General features: G+C 61.4%; 1 protein-coding gene across 1 annotated transcript; it reads left to right on the top strand.

Annotated features, from left to right (window-relative positions):
- The first annotated feature begins 1453 nt into the window (after positions 1–1453).
- MINAR1 (membrane integral NOTCH2 associated receptor 1) lies at positions 1454–24871 on the top strand. Its single transcript, XM_080651714.1, has 4 exons — positions 1454–2071; positions 11364–13762; positions 17389–17619; positions 21202–24871. The coding sequence occupies exons 2-4, from the start codon at positions 11414–11416 to the stop codon at positions 21397–21399; spliced, it is 2778 nt and encodes a 925-aa protein (XP_080507840.1). The 5' UTR covers positions 1454–2071; positions 11364–11413; the 3' UTR covers positions 21400–24871.
- The last annotated feature ends 216 nt before the right edge of the window (positions 24872–25087 follow it).

Raw genomic sequence — 25087 nt, 5'->3', positions numbered from 1 at the left:
TACAAAAATCCTATATAATAAATGTCTAGTGTGCTAAGTGTCCAGTTGTCCAGTCGGCTGTTCAGCCAATCAAAACGTAATATGCTAATGATATGCTAAGGCCACTCAACTGCTCGCTATGACGTGCACTGACCACCAGGGGGCAGACTCTCTGACCGGTAGGTTAGCTTGCTGCTGGGGTCCAGCTGATCCCACTAAGTGAGACAGGCCAGACACCCCTGGAACCCTCCCTCAGTCTGTCCCCGGCTGGTCAACCTCCAGGGTCCCTCCCCGGCCCCAATTGTGCACCCATGGGGTCCCTCGGCCTGGCCTGTGCCCTCTTGCAATCCGGGACCCCCTCGGGGGATGTCGGAGAGCCGGTTTCAGCCGGATCCCGCAGGCCAGGCCGAGGGACCCCACTGGTGCACAAACTTGTGCACTGGGCCTCTAGTAAGTTAGTAAAATCCTGGGGGAGGGCGAACGAATCCAACTGTATCCCCATCTTCCAAGTCCTTCTACCCGCTCCGTCCAGTGGGTTAAAAACCTGCCTCCCAACACGGCACTACGGGAGGCAAGTGCATTTCAGAGCTCCGCCAGCTGAGCTCCGGGGGAAAAAAATCAGGCTGCTGAGAAACAGCGCCCTGATCGAGGGGTATTTAAAGTATCCATTTATTAGCAGGTTCCCTTTTAGCCGGTGTTGCCAGCCACAGCCACAGCCACAGCCACAGCCACAGCCAGGCAGCACGTGGAGGCGGGAGGCTGGGACGGAGCGCGTCCCCCCGGGGCCCTGCTCCGACCACAGGTAGCGATCGATCGCCGCCTCGGGCTGGCGGCTGGACTGCACCCCCCGGAAAGCCAGGGACCCGGGCGGGCAGCGCTCTGTGCCCCCCAAGGTAGGCTCCTCCGCAGTCCTGTTCCGCCCCTCGCTGTTTTTTTTCTTTTTCTTTTTTCTTTTGCGATGCGTCCCCTGCGCGTGCAACTGCCTGATTCTTAAGGAGGGGGGCCCAGGTGCCATTTGTGGGAGCTCGCTCTTCCGGCCGCAGGGACGGGGTCCGGGGAGGTTGGGGCCCCACTGCGGTGCGCAGGGTGCCGGCGAGAGGCCTCGGTTCTGGTCCTTGTACCCATCAGTCCCGTGCTAGTCTTGGGGTGTGAGTGTGAGGGCGTGCGTATCTGTGCGCGTTTGGGGAAGGGGTGTTCGCTGACCGCCCACCTCTCCAATCTGGGACCGTGTCAGCCGAGGCCAGCCCAGAGGGACAACCAAGGGTCGAAGGGACCACCTGACCCGCCTGACAAAGGGCTGCGGAGCGGAGGCCGGGGCCGGGGAGGACGAGCCCAGCGCGCCCGGGAAGGGAGGCGAGGACACGGCGCGCCCCTGCTCGGCCGCTGGGGGCCGCAGTCACCTTCAGCGCAGAGCGCGGGAGGGATGCGAGCCCTGCTGGCCGCTCCGGCCGCGCTCCCTCCAGCGCGCAGCCTCGCCTCCACCCGGGACCGCGGACGGGGCCTCGGCGGCGCCCGCTCACACCCTCCAGGCTGCAGCCTCCGGCGGGGCACCCCTCCCGGGCCCGCCCCTCTGGCCCCGGCCCGCCCCTCCGGTCCCCGGGGCGCGCAGTCCCTGCCGGTGCGCCCCGCCAGCCTGCGCGCCAGGCGGGGGGGTGATGGAGAGGCCGAGCCTGGCTCTCCGCTGCGGGTTCCCCGGCCCTCGCCGCTCGCTGCCCCGGAGCCCGTGACGCGGCGGTGCGGGCGGAGCAGACACAAAGCCCGGAGCCGGGGCCGCCCGGGGACCGAGGCCACTTCCCGGGGGCGCCGCCAGCCCGGCGCCAAGCGCGCCGGTGCAGGCTGCCCCCCGCCCGGGAGGAGCCCGCCGGCACGCCCCGCCCCGGCCGCAGCCTGGGGGGTGGCGCGCAGGTGAGCGCAGAGCCGCCCCAGCCCCGGGCGGGCGGGCGGCAGCGGCTATACCGCACCCGGGACCCGGCTGCCCGGAGTCGGGGACCCGCTGGCTCGGAGCCTCCCGGAGGCGCCCATCCGAGGCGGCGTGAACACGGCGGGAGAGGCGCGGAGACCCACCCGCGGGGCTGCTCCGGGAGCCGAGGAGGTAACTTCGGAGCCGGGGAGGGAGGGCGGGGAGTGGGGCGCGCGCGGGGGGGGGGGCGCGGTGTGTGTGTGCCAATGCGCCCCCCCCCCCGCGCTCCCTGGGCACGGAGCGCTGGGGGCTGGATCGCTGGGCCCTTTTGGGGGTGGAGGGCTGAGCCAAGCCGGTGGACCGATCAGGGGTTGGGGGAGAGAAACGGGGGGAAGGGAGCATGCAGCGCGGGGCAAGTTTTCGTGGCTAAAAATTCGCGTCGGGAACACGGTAGGTGGAGGGTTAAGGAGACCAGCTGTGGGTACAAAGGGCCTGACTCACCGGAGGCGCAGAGTCAGATGGAAAGTGGACAAACCCCAGGACTTGGGGGAGGGGGGGGTTGGGGGGGGAGGCGGCAGGTCTCCTTTTTTTGTTTTTTTGTTTTTGTTTTTTGTTTTTGTTTTTGTTTTGGTGAATCCTCGCCCCGAGGATATTTTCCCATTGAGTTTTAGAGAGAGTGGAAGAGAGAGGGAGAGGCAGAGAGAAACATCGATGAGAGAGAGAGACTCATCGATGGGTTGCCTCCTGCACGCGCCTTCACCAGGGCTGGGGAACCTGCCATCCAGGTACATGCCCTTGACCGGGAATCGAACCCGGGACCCTTCCGTCCGCAGGCCGATGCTCTATCCACTGAGCAACACCAGCCAGGGCCATCCGGGTCTCCAGGAAAGATTTTCAGTTGCGTCCCCATGAAACCGGAGCGTGGTTGTTTTTTTAAAAAAAATATATTTTATTGATTTTTTACAGAGAGGAACGGAGAGGGATAGAGAGTTAGAAACATCCATCAGCTGCCTCCTGCACGCCCCCTACTGGGGATGTGCCCGCAACCAAGGTACATGCCCTTGATCGGAATCGAACCCGGGACCCTTCAGTCCACAGGCCGAGGCTCTATCCACTGAGCCACACTGGTTAGGGCTTCTTCTTCCTTCTTCTTCTTCTTTCTTTTCTTCTTCTTTTTTAAAATATATTTTTATTGATTTCAGAGAGAGGAAGGGAGAGGGAGAGAGAGATAGAAACATCCCTGATGAGAGAGGATCATGGATCGGCTGCCTCCTGCACGCCCCACACTGGGGATCGAGCCCACAACCCAGGCCTGTGCCCTTGACCGGAATCGAACCCGGGACCCTTCAGTCCGCAGGCCGACGCTCTATCCACTGAGCCACACCAGCCAGGGCCGGAGCGTGGTTCCTACTGAGGAGATGGGACGCTCAACACCACCCTCCGGGAACCACAGGCCGGCCTTGCCCACCAAGGGGTGCCCTCTTCTGCTGTCCATCCCGGGCATCCCCCACCTGCCCGCCTGCTCCCTGGGGCTGCCCAGCCCCCACAGCCACCCCTCACCAGCTTCCGTGGGGTGCTGGGGCTTCGGGTGGCATCTGAGGGGTTTAACCGTGACCCCCCGCTCCGTGTGGCCTTGTTCTGCGGCAAGACCTCAGAGGGTTAAACTGTGAGTCCACATTTTTTTTGGGGGGGGGGGCGGTCGCAGGCTCAGGCCCCCCCCCCTTCAGTAGGGACTCAGTAAAATTCCATCGAGGGCTTCAGACCCTTGCTCTCCAGGATGGGTGTGGTGGCTGGGAGGTGGCAGGGCCCATGGCTGTGGGCTGTGGCTGGCTCTGCGGGTGTGTGCCAGGGGCAGCCTGGCAGACACGGATGCGGCCCGCGGGGCACCCCTTTCTCCAGCAAACAAGCTGCTGCCGATACCCCCTCTCCCGGGTGGAGGGGTGGAGACGGACGGTGGGTAGGTGTCCCTCCCTCGTTCCCCTGTCCGTGGCCACCGGCTTGGATGGAGCCTGGCCTGCAGGGAGAGAAGCCAGCGGATGCCGTGGCTACACGAGGTCTTTTACGACGAAAAGACGGCTGGCTCACTGGGGGGCTGGCAGCAGTGTCTGGGGCCCTGTTGAAATGAGGGGACCCGGCCGGCGTGGCTCAGTGGTGGAGCATCGACCTAGGAACCAGGAGGTCAGGGTTCGAATCCTGGTCAGGGCACATGCCCAGGTTGCGGGCTCGGTCCCCAGTTGGGGGGCGTGCAGGAGGCAGCCGATCCATGATTCTCTCTCATCATGGATGTTTCTCTCTCTCTCTCCTTCTCCCTTCCTCTCTGACATCAATAAAAATATATTAAAAAAATAAAATAGCCCTGGCCGGTTTGGCTCAGTGGATAGAGCATCCGGCTTTGGACTCAAGGGTCCCAGGTTCGATATATTTAAAATATATTTTTTTTAAAAAAAGAAAGAAAGAAGAGAGAAGGGGGTCAGAGGGAGTAGGCCGCCCGGTTTGGTAGGGACAGGTGCACGCCCCTGTCGCTGGCTTTCTTGTTTATCCGAGGGACGTGGAGCGGGAGAAGGAGGGGGGTCCGCGGAAAGAGCGCACGTCGAGGTTTTTCTTAGGCGGCTGGGGCCTGCAGGGAAAGTCTTCCGTGTCTGATAAACACAGTCCGGTTTCGGCTGTGCGTGTGTCTGAGAGGTTCGTGGAGCTCTGGGGCCTGGTATCGTAAATGTCAGTCGCCTGAGAGAGAGAGGGAGAGACACTCCATCTGTTTATTTGCATTTCTGATGAGTTTGGCGAGGGAGTGATGTGGCCCTTAACACTTGGAAGGCAGACAAAGGGTTCTTTGTCGGCGGGAGCCCTCGCTGGGGTTTACATATATAATGCCACCTTCTCTCTCCTGCCCTGCCGGATGCAAAATTGATGGGACTTGGCGTTGATTAACTCTTTGGTAGTCCATGGGAAATCTATGTTCCCGTGACGGGGAGGTGCCTGCCTGCCTGCCTCTCTCCACAGCACACAGAACCCGTCTGGGGGTTTCTCCCCCGGGGATCCCCCAAATACGTCCTTCCTGGAACCTGGACACATGGGGAGCAGGAAGCGGTGTTGTCGGTCCGGCTCTGGGGCTGTCGGCGGGGGGCGGGAGGGGGGGTGCGCCCACAGAAGGAGGGGGCGGGGGCTGCTCCGTGCTGGTCCCAGCCACGCGGTCGCGTCTCTTCTCCAACTGGCTGGGGCGAGGTCCCACGTCCTTCTGTGACCGTGTACCTAACCCCCCTGAGGGCCTTCCCCACGGGCTTGTGGGTCTTAGATGGTGGAGCCGACCGGCAGGCTCGGTGCAAATGAAAGAGAGAAAGAAGAGGGGCCTGGCCGGCGTGGCTCAGGGGTTGAGCGTCGACCTGTGGACCAGGAGGTCAGGGTTCGATTCCCGGTCAAGGGCACATGCCCGGGTTGCGGGCTCGATCCACAGAGGGGGGCGTGCAGGAGGCAGCCGACCCATGACTCTCTCTCCTCATGGATGTTTCTCTCTCCCTTTCCCTCTCGTTTCCTCTCTGACATCAATAAACATATATTAAAAAAATAAAATAGCCCTGGCCAGTGTGGCTCAGTGGATAGAGCGTCTGGCTTTGGACTGAAGGGTCCTGGGTTCGATTCCCGGTCAAGGGCACACGCCAGGGTTGCGGGCTCGATCCACAGAGGGCGGTGTGCAGGAGGCAGCCGACCCATGACTCTCTCCTCATGGATGTTTCTCTCTCGCTCCCTCTCCCTTCCTCTCTGACATCAATAAAAAAATATTTAAAAAATAAAATAAAATGAATTGCTCTGGGAGCTTGGACTTAGAACGAGGGCCTTCGTCTGTAGCCAGCTCAGAGAACTGCCTGCTGAATGGACTGCACGCTTGTGCACGCGGCCCCCCCACCCGTCCCCCGCTCCCCCGTTCCCCCGTTCCCCGCCCCAGACTCCATCCTTAGAGAGTGATTTGTTGGACACCACGACTGTCCGATGCTCCCCGTGCTCTGAGCACCACCCCACGCCCCCAGCCCCCTGCGGGCTCCCGACAGCCTTTGCCGCTGGTTCGCCTGTGAGAACAGATTGCAGAAGCTCTCGGCTGGCCAACGCCAATATCCCTACTGTGTGTCTCCCTCGGCGTGCACGCCCCCGGCGTCCTGGCCTCCGCCATGCCCTTCCCGTGCCGGGGGCTGTGTGCCCGGGGGGGGGGGGAACGTGGGCAGTGATCGCCACCCTGCAGCCGCTGTGCTGAGCCTGGGGTTTCAAGCAAGAAATGTCTGGTGCAGGAGGCTGACCATGCGAGTCTTCTGGTGACCGGAGGAGATGCAGATAAACACAGCTGAGAAAATAACCCCGAAAAGGTCAACAGACCAAAGGAGACTGTGGGTGCATACACCGAGCGGCCAGATGATGAGGATCTCTGAACGCATAGTCATCTGGCCACTCAGTGTGTGTATATATATATTAGAGGCCCGGTGCATGAATTCGTGCATGGGTGGGGTCCGGCCAGCCTGGCCAGGGGGAGGGGACATGGGCGGTTGGCCGGCCTGCCTGCTGGTCGAACTCCTGGTCGAGGGGACCATATGCATATTAGCCTTTTATTCTATAGGATAGACACGGAGTGGCCAGGTTATGCGTTCAGAGATCATCATCATCTGGCCACTCCGTGTAGAACTCCGGGGGAGCCTGGAGGGCGGACAAACAACCGGGGGGGGGGGCAGGGGGGGAGGCCAACCGAGAGACACGGGGGGCCAGGACCTGTCTCGGGGCTCAGCGGGAGAGAATGGAGAGTCAGCTCGGACAGACGGCGTGGCTCAGTGGTTGAGTTTCGACCTATGAACCGGGAGGTCACGTTTTTGTTTTTGTTTTTTTTTAAAAAATATTTTTATTGATTTCAGAGAGGAAGAGAGAGATAGAGACATCAATGATGAGAGGGAATCATGGATCGGCTGCCTCCTGCAGGTTGGACCGAGCCTGCAATCTAGGCATGTGCCCTTGACCGGAATCGAACCTGGGACCCTTTGGTCTGCAGGCCGACGCTCTATCCACCGAGCCACACCAGCCAGGGCAGGAGGTCATGGTTTGATTCCCGGTCAAGGGCACCGGCCCGGGTTGCGGGCTTGATCCCCAGTGGGGGTCGTGCAGGAGGCAGCCGATCCGTGATTCTCTCTCCTCATGGATGTTTCTCCCTCTCTCTCCCTCTCGCTCCCTCTCTGAAATCTATAAAAATATTTTTTTAAAAAAAGAGAGGCATCATCAGAGTAGGTGTGGGGTGGGGAGTGCGCAGTGATGGGTGTGGGCAGTGGGAGGGGATCTGTTCCTGCATCCCGTTGCCACGGGGACGCTTCTGTCAGGGCAGACCGGGTGGGGGTCTGCCCCTCCCCGTCGGCCCCGTGGCCCGCGGGACCCCGCTCTGGATGGCTCGCGAGGCCCCAAGGAAACGCACCCGATTAGAAGACACTCCGCAAGACACTCTGCTGAGAGACGGCGTCTAAACGAGGGTGGGACTTGGTTCTCTGCTGCCCTTCGGCACCGGGAGGCTCAACTGGGAATCATGGGAAGGAGGACCCGCCCTGAGTTCCAGGCTGGATCTCGGGATGATGGTCCAGGGGGGAGTCGTGGGAGCATCACCAGATCCCACCCCGTGGCTGCTGTCCGTGGACAGAGGTCCTGCCCCGATGGGCTGGATGAGCCAGGTGTGAGCTGAGCGATGAGGGCAGAGCTGTGCCCTTGGTGGACCGGGGCCCCGGGCAGGTCTGCTGGACTGCGAGGACAGGTAGGGGGCCTCGCTACCCCTCCCCTGGCGAAGGCCCCTGTGGCTGGCAGAGCACGGGCCCCCAGCGATGCCCGCGTGAGCTGCCAAGGCGAAGGAGACTTTGGGGATGTGGTGAAGTTAAGGGCGTGGAGACGGGGTGGGTGATGCTGGGTTATCCGCTGGGCCCAGGGGAACCCCACGTCTGGGAACTGGGAAGAGGAGGTGGAGTGGGAGAGGGAGCGAGGGGATCCCTGGCCTTGAAGGTCAGGGAAGGGGCTGCGGGGCCACGGAACGCCGCCTCGGGGAACTGGAAAAGGCCAGGAAACGGATCTGCCCCGGAGCCTCCGGAAGGCACGGCGGTCCGGTCCGGCCGACACCCCGACGCGAACCCAGGCGCCCCTAGGGTCGTCTGCCCCCTCCCACCCGAACGTGATCGGTCGGCGTGGCTTTGAGCCGCTGTGTTCGGGCCCCTTTGTTAGAGCAGCAGCGGGAAACGGATACAACGCAAACCTCTGGAATGACCCGGATGGGTCGCCTGGGTGTGGGGGGGCAACTGAACTGGGCAGAACAGAGGATGACTTTATCCGACTTCCAGGGGAGGGAGGGAGGAGGGGAGCGGGGGGAGGGGGAGATGCCCTGGAGAATCGGATCAAACCTCTGCGTCCGCCAGTTTTCCTTCATTCCTCAAACTCTATCCTCTCTAGACGGAACCCGTGGAGCCCCAGGGTTCCGTGGACCCCCAGTTTGGGAAACACAACAATGGACGCTCAACACTCTCCCAGAAGGCGTGGAGACCACACAGTCCCACCCTGGGATAAGGGGGCCGCACGCGGGATCGAGAATACGTGTGTGGCTTTTTCACTGAAATGGAAGTAACTTAAAACGAAACATAGCCCTGGCTGGTGTGGCTCAGTGGCTAGTGCGTCGGCCCTGGGGACAGAGGTGTCTCCCTCCCCACCCAGAATATAGGCTCACGGGGGACGTTTTTCTCGTCTGATTTCTATGAGCTGAAACCGTGCACGTGCCAGTTACAAAACGCACCTTTTTCTAAGGAATGAACGGATGTTCCCTTTGACCCCGTTAGTGACCCTCGGAGGGAGAGTTGGTACGTTCCTTTTCTGGGTGAGAAAACGCGAGCGGGGAGGTGACAGTTGACTTCCCCTAAGTTTCCATCGCTGGCATTTGCCTACCAACCCTCGCCTCTTGATTTCATTTTAAAATATATTTTATTGATTTTTTACAGAGAGGGAGGGAGAGGGATAGAGAGCTAGAAACATCGATGAGAGAGAAACATCCATCAGCTGCCTCCTGCACAACTCCCTACTGGGGATGTGCCCACAACCAAGGTACATGCCTTTGACCGGAACCAAACCTGGGACCTTTCAGTCCGCAGGCCGACGCTCTATCCACTGAGCCACACCGGTTTCAGCCAAAATCAGAACTTTTAAGTAATGCGGACCCGGAAGGAAGAAGAAAGCACGCAGGGACAATTACTGTTAGTGTTTCAGTGGGGAGGGAGTGTGTGTTTACATACATAGAAAGAGATCGTGTGACGTCCTATCTTACCTAATAATAGAGAAACATGTAAATTGACCATACCTCCGCTACACCAACAGCCAATCAGGAGTAAGTATGGAAATTAACCCGGCAAAGATGGCAGGTTAATTTGCATAATCAGGCACGGAGTGATGGGCGGGCGGGACGCCTGCTATGAGGGGGAGGGAGGGGAGTGGAGGGAGGTACAGGAGCGGTGCTCCGGCCGGGAGCGGGGACTTGGCGGCCCGGGAGCAGGGACTTGGCGGCCCGGGAGCGGGGACTTGGCGGCTCCCAGGCGGCCGGGAATGAAGCCAGGGGAAGGAAGGCCTATTCTTTTTTTTTTTTTCTTTTTCTTTTTTATTGATTTTTTCCAGAGAGGAAAGGAGAGGTATAGAGAGTTAGGAACATCGATTTAGCTGCCTCTTGCACACTCCCCACTGGGGATGTGCCCGCAACCAAGGTACATACCCTTGACTGGAATCGAACCTGGGACCCTTCAGTCCGCAGGCCGACGCTCTATCCACTGAGCCACACCGGTCAGGGCAGGAAGGCCTATTCTTGCACGAATATCGTGCAACGGTCCTCTGATATAATAATAGAGGAATATGCCAATTGTCCGGGACGCCGTAATGTCAAGACTGCTCAGCAGGCGACAGGCACAGCAGGCGCGGGTGGGCGGGGCCACGCAGCGTCGGGGACGGGGGTGGGGCCGCGACCGGGGTTAGGTAGGCGCGCTCAGAGGGAGGCCTCCACGGAGGGCCAGGCCCCGGGGGTCTGCAGGCCTCCCCTGGCTCCGGCCTACCTCTTTGGGGCAATCGATCGAGGAGCCCTGGATGGGTGGGCAGGCCCTACCTCTTTGGGACGATGGATTGTGGGGCTCCCACACTGTGACAGGGCACAGGCCAGGCTGGGGGATCCACCCCCCCCCCCAAGTGCACGAATTTCATGCACCGGGCCACTGGTATGACAATACGTCATCTGGTGGCGTGCTTTTTCACTTCAGTAAAGATCAAACCTGCCAATCACTCTGTTCCTGCAACGTGACTCAGGAACGCGGCCTGGCGTTCCAGCATCTCCACGGACTACAATGTTACGTAACCAACTGGATGCGAAGGTTATTGCTGGTTTTTCTACTGCACGCCACGCCGAAGAGACGTATTTGCAGCACTTTGATAAAACACATATTTCTGTTGATTTCAGGGAGGAAGGGAGCGGGAGAGAGAGAGAGAGAAACATCCATGATGAGAGAGAATCCTGGATCGGCTGCCTCCTGCATGCCCCCCCCCCCCCTATTGGGGATGGAGCCCACAACCCGGGCACGTGCCCTGACTGGGAATCGAACCCTGACCTCCTGGTTCCTAGGTCAATGCTCGACCACTGAGCCATGCTGGCCGGGCCCTAGCATTTTTTTAAAAAATATATTTTATTGATTTTTTTACAGAGAGGAAGGGAGAGGGAGAGAGAGTTAGAAACATCGATGAGAGAGAAACATCAATCAGCTGCCTCCTGCACGCCCCCCACTGGGGATGGAGCCCGCAACCCAGGCACGTGTCCTGACCAGGAACCGAACCCGGGACCCTTCAGTCTGCAGGTTGACGCTCTATCCACTGAGCCACACCAGCCAGGGCTAGGGTCCCAGGGTTGTTTTTTTTTTTAATACATTTTATTGATTTTTTACAGAGAGGAAGTGAGAGGGAGAGAGAGTTAGAAACATCGATGAGAGAGAAACATCCATCAGCTGCCTCCTGCACACTCCCCACTGGGGATGTGCCCGCAACCAAGGTCCATGCCCTTGACCGGAATCGAACCCGGGACCCTTCCATCGGCAGGCCGACGCTCTACCCACTGAGCCACACCGGTTAGGGCTCTTTTTTTAAAAATACATTTTTTATTGATGTCAGAGAGGAAGGGAGAGGGGGAGAGAAACATCCATGATGAGGGAGAATCGTGGATCGGCTGCCCCCTGCACGACCCCCCCTACTGGGGATGGAGCCCGCAACCCGGGCATGTGTCCTGACCGGGATTCGAACCCTGACCTCCTGGTTCCTAGGTCGACGCTCCACCACGGAGCCACGCCGGCCGGGCCCTAGCATTTCTTTATGTGGTTGTCAACAAGCTTGACTTAAAACTCCGCTGGTGGTAATAACCCTCTCCTCGCCCCCCCCGCACCCCCCCCCCTTTTTTCCGATGCTGTCGCTGTAGAACTGGCTGGAAGGCTCCGTGCCGGCGGCGAGCCTCCGGCGTCCTGAGCCATGGAGGCCGGTCAGGACACCTCCCTGTTCCTGGTGAAGATCCTGGAGGAGCTGGACAGCAAGCGCAGCCACGTCTCCTACCAGGACCTGTGCAGGTCGCTGTGCGCCCGCTTCGACCTGCCGCAGCTGGCCCGGCTGCGCAGCGCGCTCTTCTACACGGCCTGCCTGGACCCCAGCTTCCCCGCCACCTTGTTGAAGGACAAGATCAAGTGCCGGGGCAGCAGCCAGCAGTCCAAGAAGGTCATGGTGGCGGCTGAGATCATCACCATCTTCAACCTCATCCAGATGACGGGGGGCGCGGCCAGGGACAAGCTGCCCGCCGCTGCCGGCCGGCCCGAGGCGCTCCCTACGGAGGCGGCCCGTGACTCCTGCCGGCCCGAGGACACGGAGGTCTGCGAGCCGCTGGGCTGCGAGCTGGCCCGGGGGCCGTTCGGCCAGGCCTTCCCCGCCCCGTGCCGGGAGGTGGACTGCACCGATTGCCCGCCGTTCGTACCCGCCTCCGAGCCCAATTTCCTGCTGGGCGTCGGCAAGGAGGCCAAGGCCCGGGCCGCCTCGCTGGACCGGCTGCAGGCCCTGGCCCCGGCCCCGTACGCGGTGGCCAGCCCGCAGCCCTGTGAGATGCAAAGGACCTACTTCCCCATGACCCTGGACAGCGAGTCCGTCTCGGATCAAGACTCGCTGCCCGGGCCGCCGGGGGCCGTCCAGGGGACCTTCGTGGCCACCGAGGACGACGAGGAGCCCTTTGGGGTCCGGTCCTGCCTCCAGAAAAGGACCATCTTCAAGGAAGACTTCCACAACCTCCTGGCCGTGTCCCCCGGCGTGGTGGGCCCCGCCGACGAGGCCGAGACGGGGCACGGGGACCCCCAGAGCCGGAAGCAGCCCCCCAAGACCCCCTTCTTGAATCACAGCTTCGACGTGCCCTACAGCAGCCGGTACCTGAACGCGGCCGCCGCGGTGTACTCCCCGGTCCCCGACCGGAGGCGGGCCAAGCATGAGAGCCTGGACGACCTGCAGGCGTCCACGTATTTCGGGCCCACGCCCGCGATGGGGACCCCCGACACCGGGCGTTCCCCGGGGGGCAGGCCGGGCAGGCCGACGCCCTGGCCGGCCAAGAGCTGGAGCCTGAACGCCGAAGTCCCCGCCGACGCTGAACGGTCCTCCTTCCGCAGGAACCCGTCCTACGAGAAGCTGCAGCGTTACCCCAGCCCCTGCAGCCAGGCGCCCGGCTTCCCGGCCCGGGACCAGCGCCCCGCTTACCTCGCCCCGACGACGGCGGAGCAGCAGCCCCTGCTCCCTGCGGGCTACGCGGCCGCCGCCAACGGGCTCGACGCCCCAGAGGCCGCGTCCCCCGTCGTCGGCCTGGAGGAGCGGGAGCCGGGGAAGAAGGTCAAGGACAAGAGCATCAGCGGGCAGCTTAGCTCCGACACCAGCAGTGTGGGCACCCAGACGGAGCAGCCGGTGCTGGAGCCCCAGCCACACCAGGACCTGCAGGCCCCGTACGGGGACAGGCACGCCAAGGCTGCCGCCGCTGCCGCCGCGAGGCCGTCGGACGACGACTCGGAGATCGTCAGCGACGACATCAGCGACATTTTCCGCTTCCTGGACGACATGAGCCTCAGCGGCTCCACGGGGGTGATCCACTCCTCCTGCTGCGACAGCACGGGGTCCCTGTCCCAGCTGCCCAGGTCGGACGGCGACAGCTCCCCGGAGCGCGGCGGCAAGGTAGGAGCAGCCGCCCCCAAGCTGGCTGGCGAGCTCCCCGGCAGCCAAGGAGAAAAGGGCAAGCGGGGGCCCGACCGCGGCCCCCGCTCCGAAGAGGAGCTGAAGACCAGCGTCTGCAAGCTGGTGCTCAGGATCGGCGAGATCGAACGCAAGCTGGAGTCGCTGTCGGGGGTCCGCGACGAGGTCGCCCAGGTGCTGGGCAAACTGAATCAGCTGGATCGGAAGATGCAGCCGCCCGAGAAGGCGAGGGGGCAGGCGGACCTGAACTCCCTGACCAGCGGGGCCCCGTCGGACGAGAGCGCCTCCCCCCGGGGGTTCCGGGCCCACAGCGGCTCCCGGGGTGGACCCAGAGCGGACGGCGGGGGCGCCGACTGGTGCTGCTCCGAGGCCAGCGAGAGCCTCCGTGTCAAGGCGCTGAAGCGGAGCCTCTTCGCCAGGCCGTCCTCCCGGTCGCTGACGGAGGAGAACAGCGCCACCGAGTCCAAAATCGCCAGCATCTCCAACTCGCCCAGGGACTGGCGCACCATCACCTACACCCACCGCCTGAGCCTGGACGAGGAGGAGGAGGAGGAGGCCAGAGACCGAGGCCCCGGGGAGAGCAAGGGCTGGCGTCGGAAGCCGAAAGAGGTAATGGAAGCCAGCTCGCGTGGCCCCGGGCGCGGCGGGGTGCCTGTGCCGGCCTCCGGGCCCTCCCTCCAGCTGTTCCCCCCCAGTTGGGTGGGCTTCCCAGTCAGGGCAGAGGGCAGAGCCCAGGCGGGCGGGCGGGCAGCCGGCGTCAGCTGGGAGGAGCTGGTGCAGCGACCCCCCACGTGTGGGAGCCCAGATCCTCGCAGAACAGGGGGAGGAAGCGGCGGGACAGGCACAGTCCCCAAGGAAACAGGAGGACGCGGGCAAAGAACACGAGGGTGGTGACGTTAAAGTGTCCCTTTGTGAACTTCGGTACATGCATGGCGCTCCTTTAAAAAACATATATATACAAATATATATATTTTTAAAGCCCTGGCTGGTGTGGCTCAGTGGATAGAGCGTCGGCCTGCGGACCACAGGGTCCCAGGTTCGATTCCGGTCAAGGGCACGTACCCTGGCCTGGGCCCTGGTTGGGGTGCGTGCAGGGGGCAACCCATCGATGTGTTTCTCTCACATCGATGTTTCTCTTCCCACTCTCTCTAAAATCAATGGGAAAATATCCTCAGGGGAGAATTAACAATAAATAAATAAATATTTTTTTTATTGATTTCAGAGAGGAAGGGAGAGAGAGAGAGAAACATCCATGATGAGAGAGAGTTCTAGATCAGCCTCCTGCACGCCCCCTCCTGGGACCTGGGTCCCGTGTTCCCCTCGGGGCCTCTTAACGCTTCAGCCTCTGAGATCTCCCCAAGGGGTGACTGTTGGTCTGGGCCCTCAGTCCTCTTAGCTCAGATGGTAGGTTCAAACGTGTGGGTAAAAACCATGATGTGTACACCGACTGCCAAGTCAGCACGCAGGCTCCTGGGGCAGGAGCGGTGAGGCAGGTAAGCGTCCCTCCTTAGCAGTCAGGTTCAGCCCAGCCGGCGTGGCTGAGGGATTGAGCGTCGACCTACGAACCAGGAGGTCACGGTTCGATTCCAGGTCAGGGCGCGTGCCCGGGTGGCGGGCTCGATCCGCAGTGTGCGGTGTGCGAGAGGCAGCCGATCCGTGATTCTCTCTCATCATGGATGTTTCTCTCTCTCTCTCCCTCTCCATTCTTTTCACTCTAAAATCAATAAAAGTATATATACATTTAAAAAAATATATTTTTATTGATTTTTTTTTTTTTTTTTTTTTTTACAGAGAGGAAGGGAGAGGGATAGAGAGTCAGAAACATCCATCAGCTGCCTCCTGCACACCTCCTACTGGGGATGTGCCCGCAACCAAGGTACATGCCCTTGACCGGAATCGAACCCGGGACCCTTCAGTCCACAGGCCGACGCTCTATCCACTGAGCCACACCAGTTGGGGCAATAAAAGTACTGTATATTAAATAGAAAAAAAAGAAGTGAGGTTCAAATCCCAGCCGTCCCACTGACGGCTGTGTGACCCTGGGTCAGTGTCTCACCCTCTCTGATGGGAGTGGGGATGATGGATTCAGCCGCAGGATGCTGTTGAGAGGATGAACTGAGATAATGCTGGTTGGGCCCTGAGCAGGACCCTCGGAGGACTGTGATGTGATGGTGGAGGTGGGGGCTGCTGGCATAGGCCCCAGCTTATGAGGCCACGCCCACAACTCGGTGAGGCCCCGCCCCTGGCTTGGCGAGGCCCTGCTCCATCTCTGTGTAGGCCCCCCCCCCAGCCTTGTGCAGCCCCGCCCCCAACTTGGTGAGGCCCCGCCCCTGGTTCAGTGAGGCCCCGGGCTTGGTGAGGGAGGCTCCGCCCCCGGTTCAGTGTGGGCCCTGCCCCTGCTTGGTGAGGCCACGCCCCTGGCTCAGTGAGGTTCCGCCCCTGGCTTGTGAGGCCCCGCCTCCAGCTCCGTGTGGGCCCTGCCCCTGCTTGGTGAGGCCCCATCCCCGGCTCATTGAGGCCCCGCCCCTGGCTTGCTGAGGCCACGCCTCCAGCTCAGTGTGGGCCCTGCCCCTGGCTCAGTGAGGCCCCACCCCAGCTCAGTGAGGCCCCACCCCCAGCTCAGTGAGGCCCCGCCCCCAGCTTGGTGAGGCCCCGCCCCCGGCTCAGTGAGGCCCCGCCCCCGGCTCAGTGCAGCTCAGTGATGGCCGGGTGAAGGCTGGGTTGCGGGAATGAGCAGAATTAATAACATCACTGGAGCCTCTTAGAAGACGCTCGAAGCTGATGAGTTAGGACGCAAGAGGCAACCTCATCTGCCTGTTTGGGTTGAGAGAAGTCCCCGCTGTCTCCGCACCAGTGTCCCATCTCAGTATTAACCCTCGTCTGTATTCCAGAGCCTGTGGGTCCTGTTTTGGGGGGGTCTGGAGGGCGGGGGTGCGGGGGTGTGGGGATGGGGTGCTGTGCTGCCCCCAGCCCAGGTGTCAGCCGCACACACGCACACACACTGCTGCTCCGTGGAGCGATTTTGCTGGAGTCAGGGGTTAAAAGGCAGACAGAGCCCTCCCGGAGGAGACGGATGGGCAAACGGGGTACAGTTCCCCGGACAGTGCTGACCACGGGTCTCTGTCCACGTCCCATGGCACAGGAGTGACATGGTGGGCACGGACCCAGTGTTGGTGCATCAAGGAGGACTCCCTGGAGGCGGCGGCATTCTGTTGGGAACTGAGGGCCTAGAGTTAGAATGAGGAAGTATCCGAAGGCCCAGCGGTAACAGGCTCCACCGAGGACAGAGTCCCTGGTGCCCACGCACCTCGGGGACCGAGAGCGAAAGGGGCGCCCGCTGTGCTGGGCACCTTCCCACCCCCACTGCTGTCCACACCTCCAAGGTCACGCAGATGTCTCTGAAAGTCACTGGAGGCCCCCACGTGTGCGCAAGCTCCTGGCGGGAAAGGCCACGTCTGTTACCCCAGTACCAGGGACAAGTTGCTAGAAAAGTTGGTGTGGGCCCCGCCCCCAGCTTAGTGAGGCCCCGCCCCATCTCGGTGTAGGCCCCAGCCCCAACCTCGTGCAGCCCCGCCCCCAACTCAGTGAGGCCCCCACTCCTGGCTCAGTGTGGGCCCCGCCCTGGCTTGGTGAGGCCCCGCCCCCAGCTCAGTGCAGCTCAGTGAGGCCCCGCCCCCAGCTCAGTGCAGCTCAGTGAGGCCCCGCCCCCTGCTTGGTGAGGCCCCGCCCCCAGCTCAGTGCAGCTCAGTGAGGCCCCGCCCCCTGCTTGGTGAGGCCCCGCCCCCTGCTTGGTGAGGCCCCGCCCCCAGCTCAGTGCAGCTCAGTGAGGCCCCGCCCCCTGCTTGGTGAGGCCCCGCCCCCTGCTTGGTGAGGCCACGCCCCTGGCTCGGTGAGTCAGGGTTCTGCCAAGGTTCCCTGAAGCCAGGCGACCAGGCTGAGACCAGCTTCACCCCTGGCTGCTGTGCGCCCTGGGGCCAGTCGCTGGGCCCCTCTGGGCTCCGTCTCCTTCCCTGGCCACGGGGAGGCGGTTGGAGAGGGCAGGGGTGCTGGGAGGCTTGGATGAGGCCGTGTCTCCCTGGCACAGAAATGCTCGCTCCCAGTAGGACCGCTCTCCGTCGGCGCGGGGATCCCTGCGTGCTGCCATCTGATGCCCATGGGATGCGTGGGGCCGAGGGAGGCAGAGCTGGCGGCTGCCCGGCCCCCCGTGAGACCCGCCCTCGCTGTGCCCCCCGCAGGCGGACAGGCAGTACGACGTCCCCCCGCAGCACCGCCGGCCCAAGCCGCCCAGGGACTTCCTGGTGGAGCAGGTGTTCAGCCCGCACCCCTACCCCGCCTCGCTCAAGGCCCCCCTGAAGAGCAACCCGCTGTACACAGACATGCGGCTGACCGACCTGGCGGAGGTGAGGCGGGGCCAGCCCTCCTGGGCCGGCGAGGACAGGGGCAAGCTCGCGGCCCTGGACCTGCAGGTGAGCATCCGGGCCGCGGGGGGTGGGGAATGGGGGACTGGGGAGAGGGGGTGCCACGCCCTCCAGATGCAGGAACGGACCACGGGGGCCCAGACCTGCCTGTGCGCTGGGCCTCCAGCTCCCGGGCCCGCCCTGGAATTCTGAGCAGAGAGTTTATTTATTTATTTATTTTTAATATATTTTATTGATACTTTTCAGAGAGGAAGGGAGAGGGAGAGAGAGAGAGAAACATCCACGCTGAGAGAGAATCATGGATCGGCTGCCTCCTGCACGCCCCCCACTGGGGATGTGCCCGCAACCAAGGTACATGCCCTTGACCGGAATCGAACCTGGGACCCTTCCATCCGCAGGCCGACGCTCTATCCACTGAGCCAAACTGGTTTCGGCCTGAGCAGAGAGTTTAACAAGCGGGTTTGCAAACACGTAGCTGCTGTGTTTTTTTAAAAAATATATTCTTATTGATTTCAGAGAGGAAGGGTGAGGGAGAGAGAGAGAGAAACATCCATGTTGAGAGAGAATCATGGATCGGCTGCCTCCTGCACGCCCCCCACTGGGGATCGAGCCCATAACCCAGGCATGTGCCCTTGACCGGAATTGAACCCAGGACCTTTCAGTCCGCAGGCCGACGCTCTATCCACTGAGCCACACCGGCCAGGGCTGTAGCTGCTGTTTTTTTACGTGTTTGCAAACACGTAGCCGTGAGGATGCCTCGCTGATCTGCTGGCCTTGACCTTCTGACTTGCTAAGGACACGTTCACGGCTCTGGCTCCGCACCAAGGTGCTCGTATCTGCTCGGCAGACCGGAGCCAAACTGTCGCATGCGATACAAGCTGGTTTCTCCCTCCCTCCCTCCGTAGCACATGGGGTAAGCATGTGGTGGGGGCCAAGCCATGGACGGCGTTTCCCCACGCAGCAGCCCCGGGTAGCCCCAGGTAAGGGCCACCCGGGCCTGTGAGGGCGGGTGTGCCTGGAGGGCATGCTGTCTGTCCGCCCACAGGCAGGGCTGGGCTCTGCTCGCTCATTTTGATGGCAGCTACACCGTCTGCCTATGTCCCTGCTGGTCACCGCAGGCCCAGCCGGCGTGGCTCAGTGATGGAGCATCAGCCCAGGAACCAGGGTTCGATTCCCGGTCAGGGCACATGCCCGGGTGGCGGGCTCCATCCCCAGTGTGGGGCGTGCAGGGGGCAGCCGATCCATGGTTCTCTCTCATCACTGATGTTCCTCTCTCTCTCTCCCTCTCCCTTCCTCTCTGAAATCAATACAAATATATTTTTAAAAAAATGAATTAAAGAAAACATAGATCTTCGGAGTCGAGCGCTTTAGGTGATGTGACTTAAAAGTGTGCAGCCGGCTGCACAAAATATGCAGAAGCAGCTCCCCGGGCAGCGAGGCTCAGAAATGCAGGCCCATCACAGGGCCCCGTCAGCATCTGGACCACCTTCGGGGTGTCTCCGGGGCCCACCTGCGGGCGCCGGGGCAGGTGCAGGCCCTGTTCCCTCTCCGGTGCTGGGGAGGCCCGATGAGAACCGAGTGCGCTCGCCAGGGCCCCCTGAAGGCCTCGGCGTCGTTAGAGCGAGCAGCCAGTGAGAAACCTAATTTAAAATATTTTATTCCCCAGGCTGGCTCGCAGCCCATAAAGCGTGCATAATTACGGAAGGAAGCCGATTGCCTTCTGGCGGGGTTGGATGGGAAAAACACACATCGGATGTGGGGTTCACACACCGTTCCCCTCGGGGGCCGGCCGGGGCGGGGGGGGGGCCCGGGAAGCAGGTGGCTGCCTGCTCCATCCTCCGGGGCCGGAGCCTGGTTCCCAGGGGCCCAGCGGGGAGGGCTGAGCCTCTAGCCTCCCCCCCTCCCCCGCACCTCTGAGGGCGTGTCAGCCACTTCACGCCAGCAAAACCTGCCCGTCCTGGGTCCATCTCTCCCTCTGAGCGTCTGTGAAACTGCCCAGGGGGGTAGACAAAGCCCAGGCCCCGGGGAGGGCAGAGCTGGGGAGGGCGGCCTCGGCGCAAGCGTGAAGACACGTGTTCTAACAAGCGGAGCTGGGCCGACGCAGGAGAGCTCGGCAGCTCAGGGAGCCCAGGCCTCGGGGACCCACTAACGACGCATCCATTTTCAAGTGTCCACGTTCTTCTTTTTTTTTAAAAAAAATATAATTCATTGATTTTTACAGAGAGGAAGGAGAGGGAAAGAGAGTTAGAAACATCGATGAGAGAGAGACATCCATTAGCTGCCTCCTGCACACTCCCTACTGGGGATGTGCCCGCAACCAAGGTCCATGCCCTTGACCGGAATCAAACCCGGGACCCTTCCATCCGCAGGCCGACGCTCTATCCACTGAGCCAAACCGGTTTCGGCACTTTCTTCCTCTTTATAAAATCCTAGAGGCCCGGTGCACGGGATTCGTGCCCTGGTGCGGGGCGTGGCCTGTGGGGATTGGCCTGCTGTGGGAGTGCCGGTTATCCGGTCAGCCAAGCGGCGCTCCCACTGTGGTCAGTTCGCGTCATAGCAACTGGACGACCGGTCGGCTGGTTGTTCTGGTCATTCCGCCTTTCGGTCGCTGGGCTTTTATTAGATAGGAGAGGATTTTTATTGATTTCAGAGAGGAAGGGGGAGAGAGAGAGAGAGACATCAGTGATGAGAGAGAATCATGGATCAGCTGCCTCCTGCACGCCCCCCACTGGGGATCGAGCCCACAACCCCGGGCATGTGCCCTGACCGGGAATCGAACCCTGACCTCCTGGTTCCTAGGTCGACACTCAACCACTCAGCCACACCGGCCGGACCGATAGCCTTGCTTGAGACATCTCCCTTCTCAGGGGCCCCCTGCTCGCCCTGCAGTGGAACCAGCCTGTCCTGGGGCGTGTGCCCTTGAATTTCAGTCTCATGTTCTTCGGCCGTTTTTTTTGAGGACATTTTAAAAAAAATTTTATTGATTTTTTACAGAGAGGAAGGGAGAGGGATAGAGCATTAGAAACACCGATGAGAGAGAAACATCCATCAGCTGCCTCCTGCACACCTCCTACTGGGGATGTGCCCGCAACCAAGGTACATGCCCTTGACCGGAATCGAACCCGGGACCCTTTCGTTCGCAGGCCGACGCTCTATCCACTGAGCCACACCAGTCAGGGCTCCTTGGCCCTGTTTTGCTCCCTTATACACCGACGACCCAGCGGTCATGTGGGTCAAACATGATGGCACTGCCCGGCCGGCGTGGCTCAGGGGTGGAGCTTCGACCTAGGAACCAGGAGGTCAGGGTTCGATTCCTGGTCAAGGGCACCTGCCCAGGTTGCGGGCTTGAACCCCAGTGGGGGGCGTGCAGGAGGCAGCTGATCCATGATTCTCTCTCCTCGTGGATGTTTCTCTCTCTCCCTCTCCGTTCCTCTCTGAAATCATTAAAAAACAACATGACGACATTGCAGTCAGGGAAGAGCAGGTGCGTGGCCCGTGTGGGCCGCGTCGGCAGGGGCCGGGGGCAACGGGGGGGGGGGGGCCAGGTGCGCCGGGAGGCCGGCGGTCAGGGCGGCTGTGACCTGGGTGCAGGGAGCCGCCGTGTCTCTGACGTCTCCTCTTCCCTTTCAGACGCAGGAGTCCCTGAACCCGAACCACCTGGAGTACTGGATGGAGGACATTTACACGCCGGGCTACGACTCCCTCCTGAAGCGCAAGGAGGCCGAGTTCCGCAGGGCCCGGGTCTGCAAGCTGGCGGCGCTGGTGGCGGCGGCCGCCTGCACGGTCATCCTGGTCATTGTGGTGCCCCTGTGCACGATGAAGTCCTGAGCGGGCCCCGGGCCCCCCCACGTCCTCCTCCACAGTCTGCAACCGCGTGGCGCGTGGCCGCGGGCGGCTGAGGCCGAGACCAGACCCGGATCCTCAGGAGGCTGGCGCCCCGCCCCGACGTCCCCTGCCCGGGAGCCTCCGATGGCGTGACAGCGGATACGCTTTATTTATTTTTGAATCCTCCCCCCAGGATATTTTCCCATTGATTTTTAAGGAGAGTGGAAGGGAGAGGGAGAGACAGAGAGAAACATCGGTGGGAGAGAGACACATCGATGGTTCGCCTCCTGCACGCGCCCTGACCGGGGCCCGGGCTGGGGAGGAGCCTGCAACCCAGGTACATGGCCTTGACCGGAATCGAACCCGGGACCCTTGGGTCTGCAGGCCGGCGCTCTATCCATGGAGCCACACCGGCTGGGGCTCACGGATGTGTTTGTAGACGTGCAATGGCGTTTCCTGCCGAACGATTGGAACAAACTGCCAGCAATACAAATGGAATTAGAAGGAAAAAAAAAAAAAAGGCGGGAACATGGATTCGATGCTTTCCGTTTTGATGGCGTTTCCTGGTGGGGATGGCGAACGCCTGCCCTCGGCGGGGGGTGGGGGGCTGGGAGTGAGGGAGCAGAGTAAGGAGGGCGGGCGCTCTGCGGTCCCCACAGCCCCAGAGGCCTGCAGGGGAGGCCAAGGGGGTGTTCGCAGGGCACGACCCTTCTCGGCTGATGTTCATCAAGGGCTACGACATGCACTCCCGCCCGCCCTCCCGTGGCCGCTACGGAGTTCACCGCGGATCTTTCCCGGGAGCCTCGGGCCTCTGCCTGCTGCCCACGGCGGGAAGGAGAGCCAATGGCCCGATGGGGTGTGGCACGCACAAAGCACCCTCCTCTCTGCTCCACGGGCCAGGGGACAGGCCAGGCAATGCAGGCCGCCCCACGGGTGCAGGGGGTGCTGCGAGACCTCGGACAGTGGGAGGCCCACGTGTGGAAATCATGGCCCCTCCCTCCCCCTCCCCCGGGGTCCCCCCTTCCTGCTTGGCTGTGGGGCTCCGCTCCCCGATTCCCTGTCTCCTGGTGGCCCCCTCACTCTGCTCTTGCTCCGGGATGAGGGGTTTGGGCCTTGTCCTTGTGCCTTGAAGGGTAGACGCGATGGCGAGACCTCGGCGTTCTGGCCGTCAGCCGCGGCCTCCGCGCGCCATGTCCAGGGGCTTTGCAAGCTTTTGTCGATGCCGTGATGGAGACGCTGGGCCGTCTCAGCCTCCCCCCGCCTGCCCCAGGCCCTGGTCTGGGGTTCTGGACACTGGCCCGCCGTGCCAACGGTAACCGCTCCGTAGCTGCGTACCCGCCCATCTCTATGTCTGTCTGTCTCAGCACCCACTGTGGTTTGTCGCCTTCTCTGTCCCGCCTCCGTTCTCCCCCCCACCACCCCGGCGGAGCGGGCTTGGACGCACCGGCACCCCTCTCAGCGTTTGAGCCCCGAAGTCAGTGCTGGACAGGAACCAGCTGTCCGATAATCACCCAGATCCCGACAGAGACGCCAGGAAGACATCTCGGCTCTTCGAGCCTCAGGGGCCCGGCATCCAGCCCCCCCCAAACCTCCGGGATCACGCTCAGCCGCTGCATCCGACTCCGAGGCCCGCCGTCGTCGGGGGAGACGGGACACGTGGTGCTGTTGGCCAGGCGGGGACGCTGCCCTCGGACCTGAGGGGGAGCCTGCATTTCGGGAGGCCTGCAGGGCACCCGTCCAGGTCTGGGGTTTTCTCCGCGGTGACCGAGACGGGAGACTGCGGCGTGTCACTCAACACAATCTATCTATCGCTCTCTGTCGCCGGAAGTTTAGTGGTTTGGAGGCCCGGTTTGGGGTTGGGCACATTAAATCAGGTTGTTGTTGGGTTTTGTGTTGGTTTATTTTTCACACCAAAGAGGAAGTAGGTATGGCCCCGTGGACCTATTTCTCTCTTTTGCGTGTCCAGCGGGGCTAGAGAGCGGTCCGGTTCCCGAGTAGGGGCAGCTGGGGATTGAGAAAATGAAAGAGACAGACACAAACACAGTAGGGAATGCTGGGGTCGGGTGGGACCACTGTCCTCCTCTGACATGGACAGGGACAGGGACAGGGATTCCGAGCCCATACAGAGTGTTTATTTTATACAGCAAAAAAACCAGGAAGTTTTACCAAAAAGTCAAGACAAAGGAGATGATGTGCATTCCTGGTGCTTGGCTGGATTTAAATAACAAAACCCACCCCCTGGCACCTGAGCTGAAGGTCAGGCTGACAACACTCCTGCCTCTGGCAAGGTGTGTTTCCAGGCCGTGGCTCTGCCGACGCCGCTGGATTCAGCCGACAGTAATTAAAGAAACGCTCATGTGCCTTCCCAGGCGCCCTCTACGGCCCCGGGGGTCGGGAGCTGCCACCCACTGTCCTCTGGCCAGCTCTCTCCGGCGTCCCCGCCCCTCCGTCGTCCCCGGCACCACAGACGAGACCCCTGAACGTCGGACACGGGCGGTGTCCGCCCTCCTGCTCCGTGATGTGCGGGGAAGTGGAGATGCGTGTACCCAGAGTGAGAAAAATCTCGTCAGATCCCAACTGGATTCCTCGCCTGCCGGTCGGATCTCGGGGCGGACCGAACCCGCACGGCCCTGCCCGGGGGGAGACGTTGCCTTGTGCACCCCGTCTGGCCAGGTGCCTGGCTGCCCAGGGAGGGGGCGTGACCCTGAGCCCTGTCCCACGATGCGGGGGAGCGAAGGGACCCTGTGGGATTCTCTCTTACCCTTTTGGGATCTGGGGAGGCCGTCAGAGCAACAGAGTTTTGCTCCAAGCCCAGTAGAGCTTTTTTTCCTTTTTTTTTTAAATCCTCACAGAAGACTATTTCCCCCCCGCTGCTCATTGGTTTCTAGACAGAGTGAAAGGGAGGGAGGAGGAGAAGAGAGAGAGAAGCATCGATGGGAGAGAAACACGTCGATGGGTTGCCTCCTGCACGTGCCCCGACCGGGGCTGGGGAACCTGCAACCGACCGATGTATGTTTCTCTCTCACTGATGTTTCTACCTCTCTCCCTCTCCCTTCCTTTCTGTAAAAAAATCAATAAAATATATATATTAAAAAAAAAAAAAGAAAGTGTAACTGCTTATGACCGGGAATCGAACCCGACACCCTGTGGTCCGTGGGCTGGTGCTCTAACCACTGAGCAAACTGGCCAGGGTCAGTATAGCTTTTTTTTCCTTTTTTATAGTCATGACCAATGAGTGTTTTATTTATTTACTAGAAGATTCGTGCCAGAACGGGCCCTCCTTCCCCTGGCTGCCGGCACTGCCTTCGCTCCGGCCAGAGTCACCTTTCTGCCTTCCCACGCTGCCCAGAGGCCCGGAGCGGCTGGGGCGGTGTGGGACACCTGCATTGTCACCATGGTGATGATGCAAGGTCCCGTCTCGCCCCCAGCTGCTGGGCACCTGCGTATGCAAATTAATCCGCCATCTTTGTTGGGTTAATTTGCATACTCACTCCTGACTGGCTGGTGGGCATCATGAAGGTACGGTCAATTTGCATCTTTCTCTTTTATTAGTGTATATTATTCTTTTTTTAAAAATATATTTTATTGATTTTTTACAGAAAGGAAGGGGGAGAGAGAGTTAGAAACATCGATGAGAGAAACATCGATCAGCTGCCTCCTGCACACCTCCTACTGGGGATGTGCCTGCAAC

Source organism: Plecotus auritus, assembly GCF_963455305.1.
Source record: "Plecotus auritus genome assembly, chromosome: 15".
NCBI classification, from domain to species: Eukaryota; Metazoa; Chordata; class Mammalia; order Chiroptera; family Vespertilionidae; genus Plecotus; species Plecotus auritus.
This window is presented reverse-complemented; position numbering and strand designations above follow the sequence as displayed.

What these genes read in the sequence shown, in the direction of transcription:
- MINAR1 (XM_080651714.1), top strand. Translation starts at nt 11,414, where the DNA reads ATGGAGGCCGGTCAGGACACCTCCCTGTTCCTGGTGAAGATCCTGGAG. An exon ending in GGCGTCGGAAGCCGAAAGAG is followed by an intron (nt 13,763 to 17,388) that starts GTAATGGAAGCC and finishes TGCCCCCCGCAG; the next exon opens with GCGGACAGGCAGTACGACGT. An exon ending in TCGCGGCCCTGGACCTGCAG is followed by an intron (nt 17,620 to 21,201) that starts GTGAGCATCCGG and finishes CTTCCCTTTCAG; the next exon opens with ACGCAGGAGTCCCTGAACCC.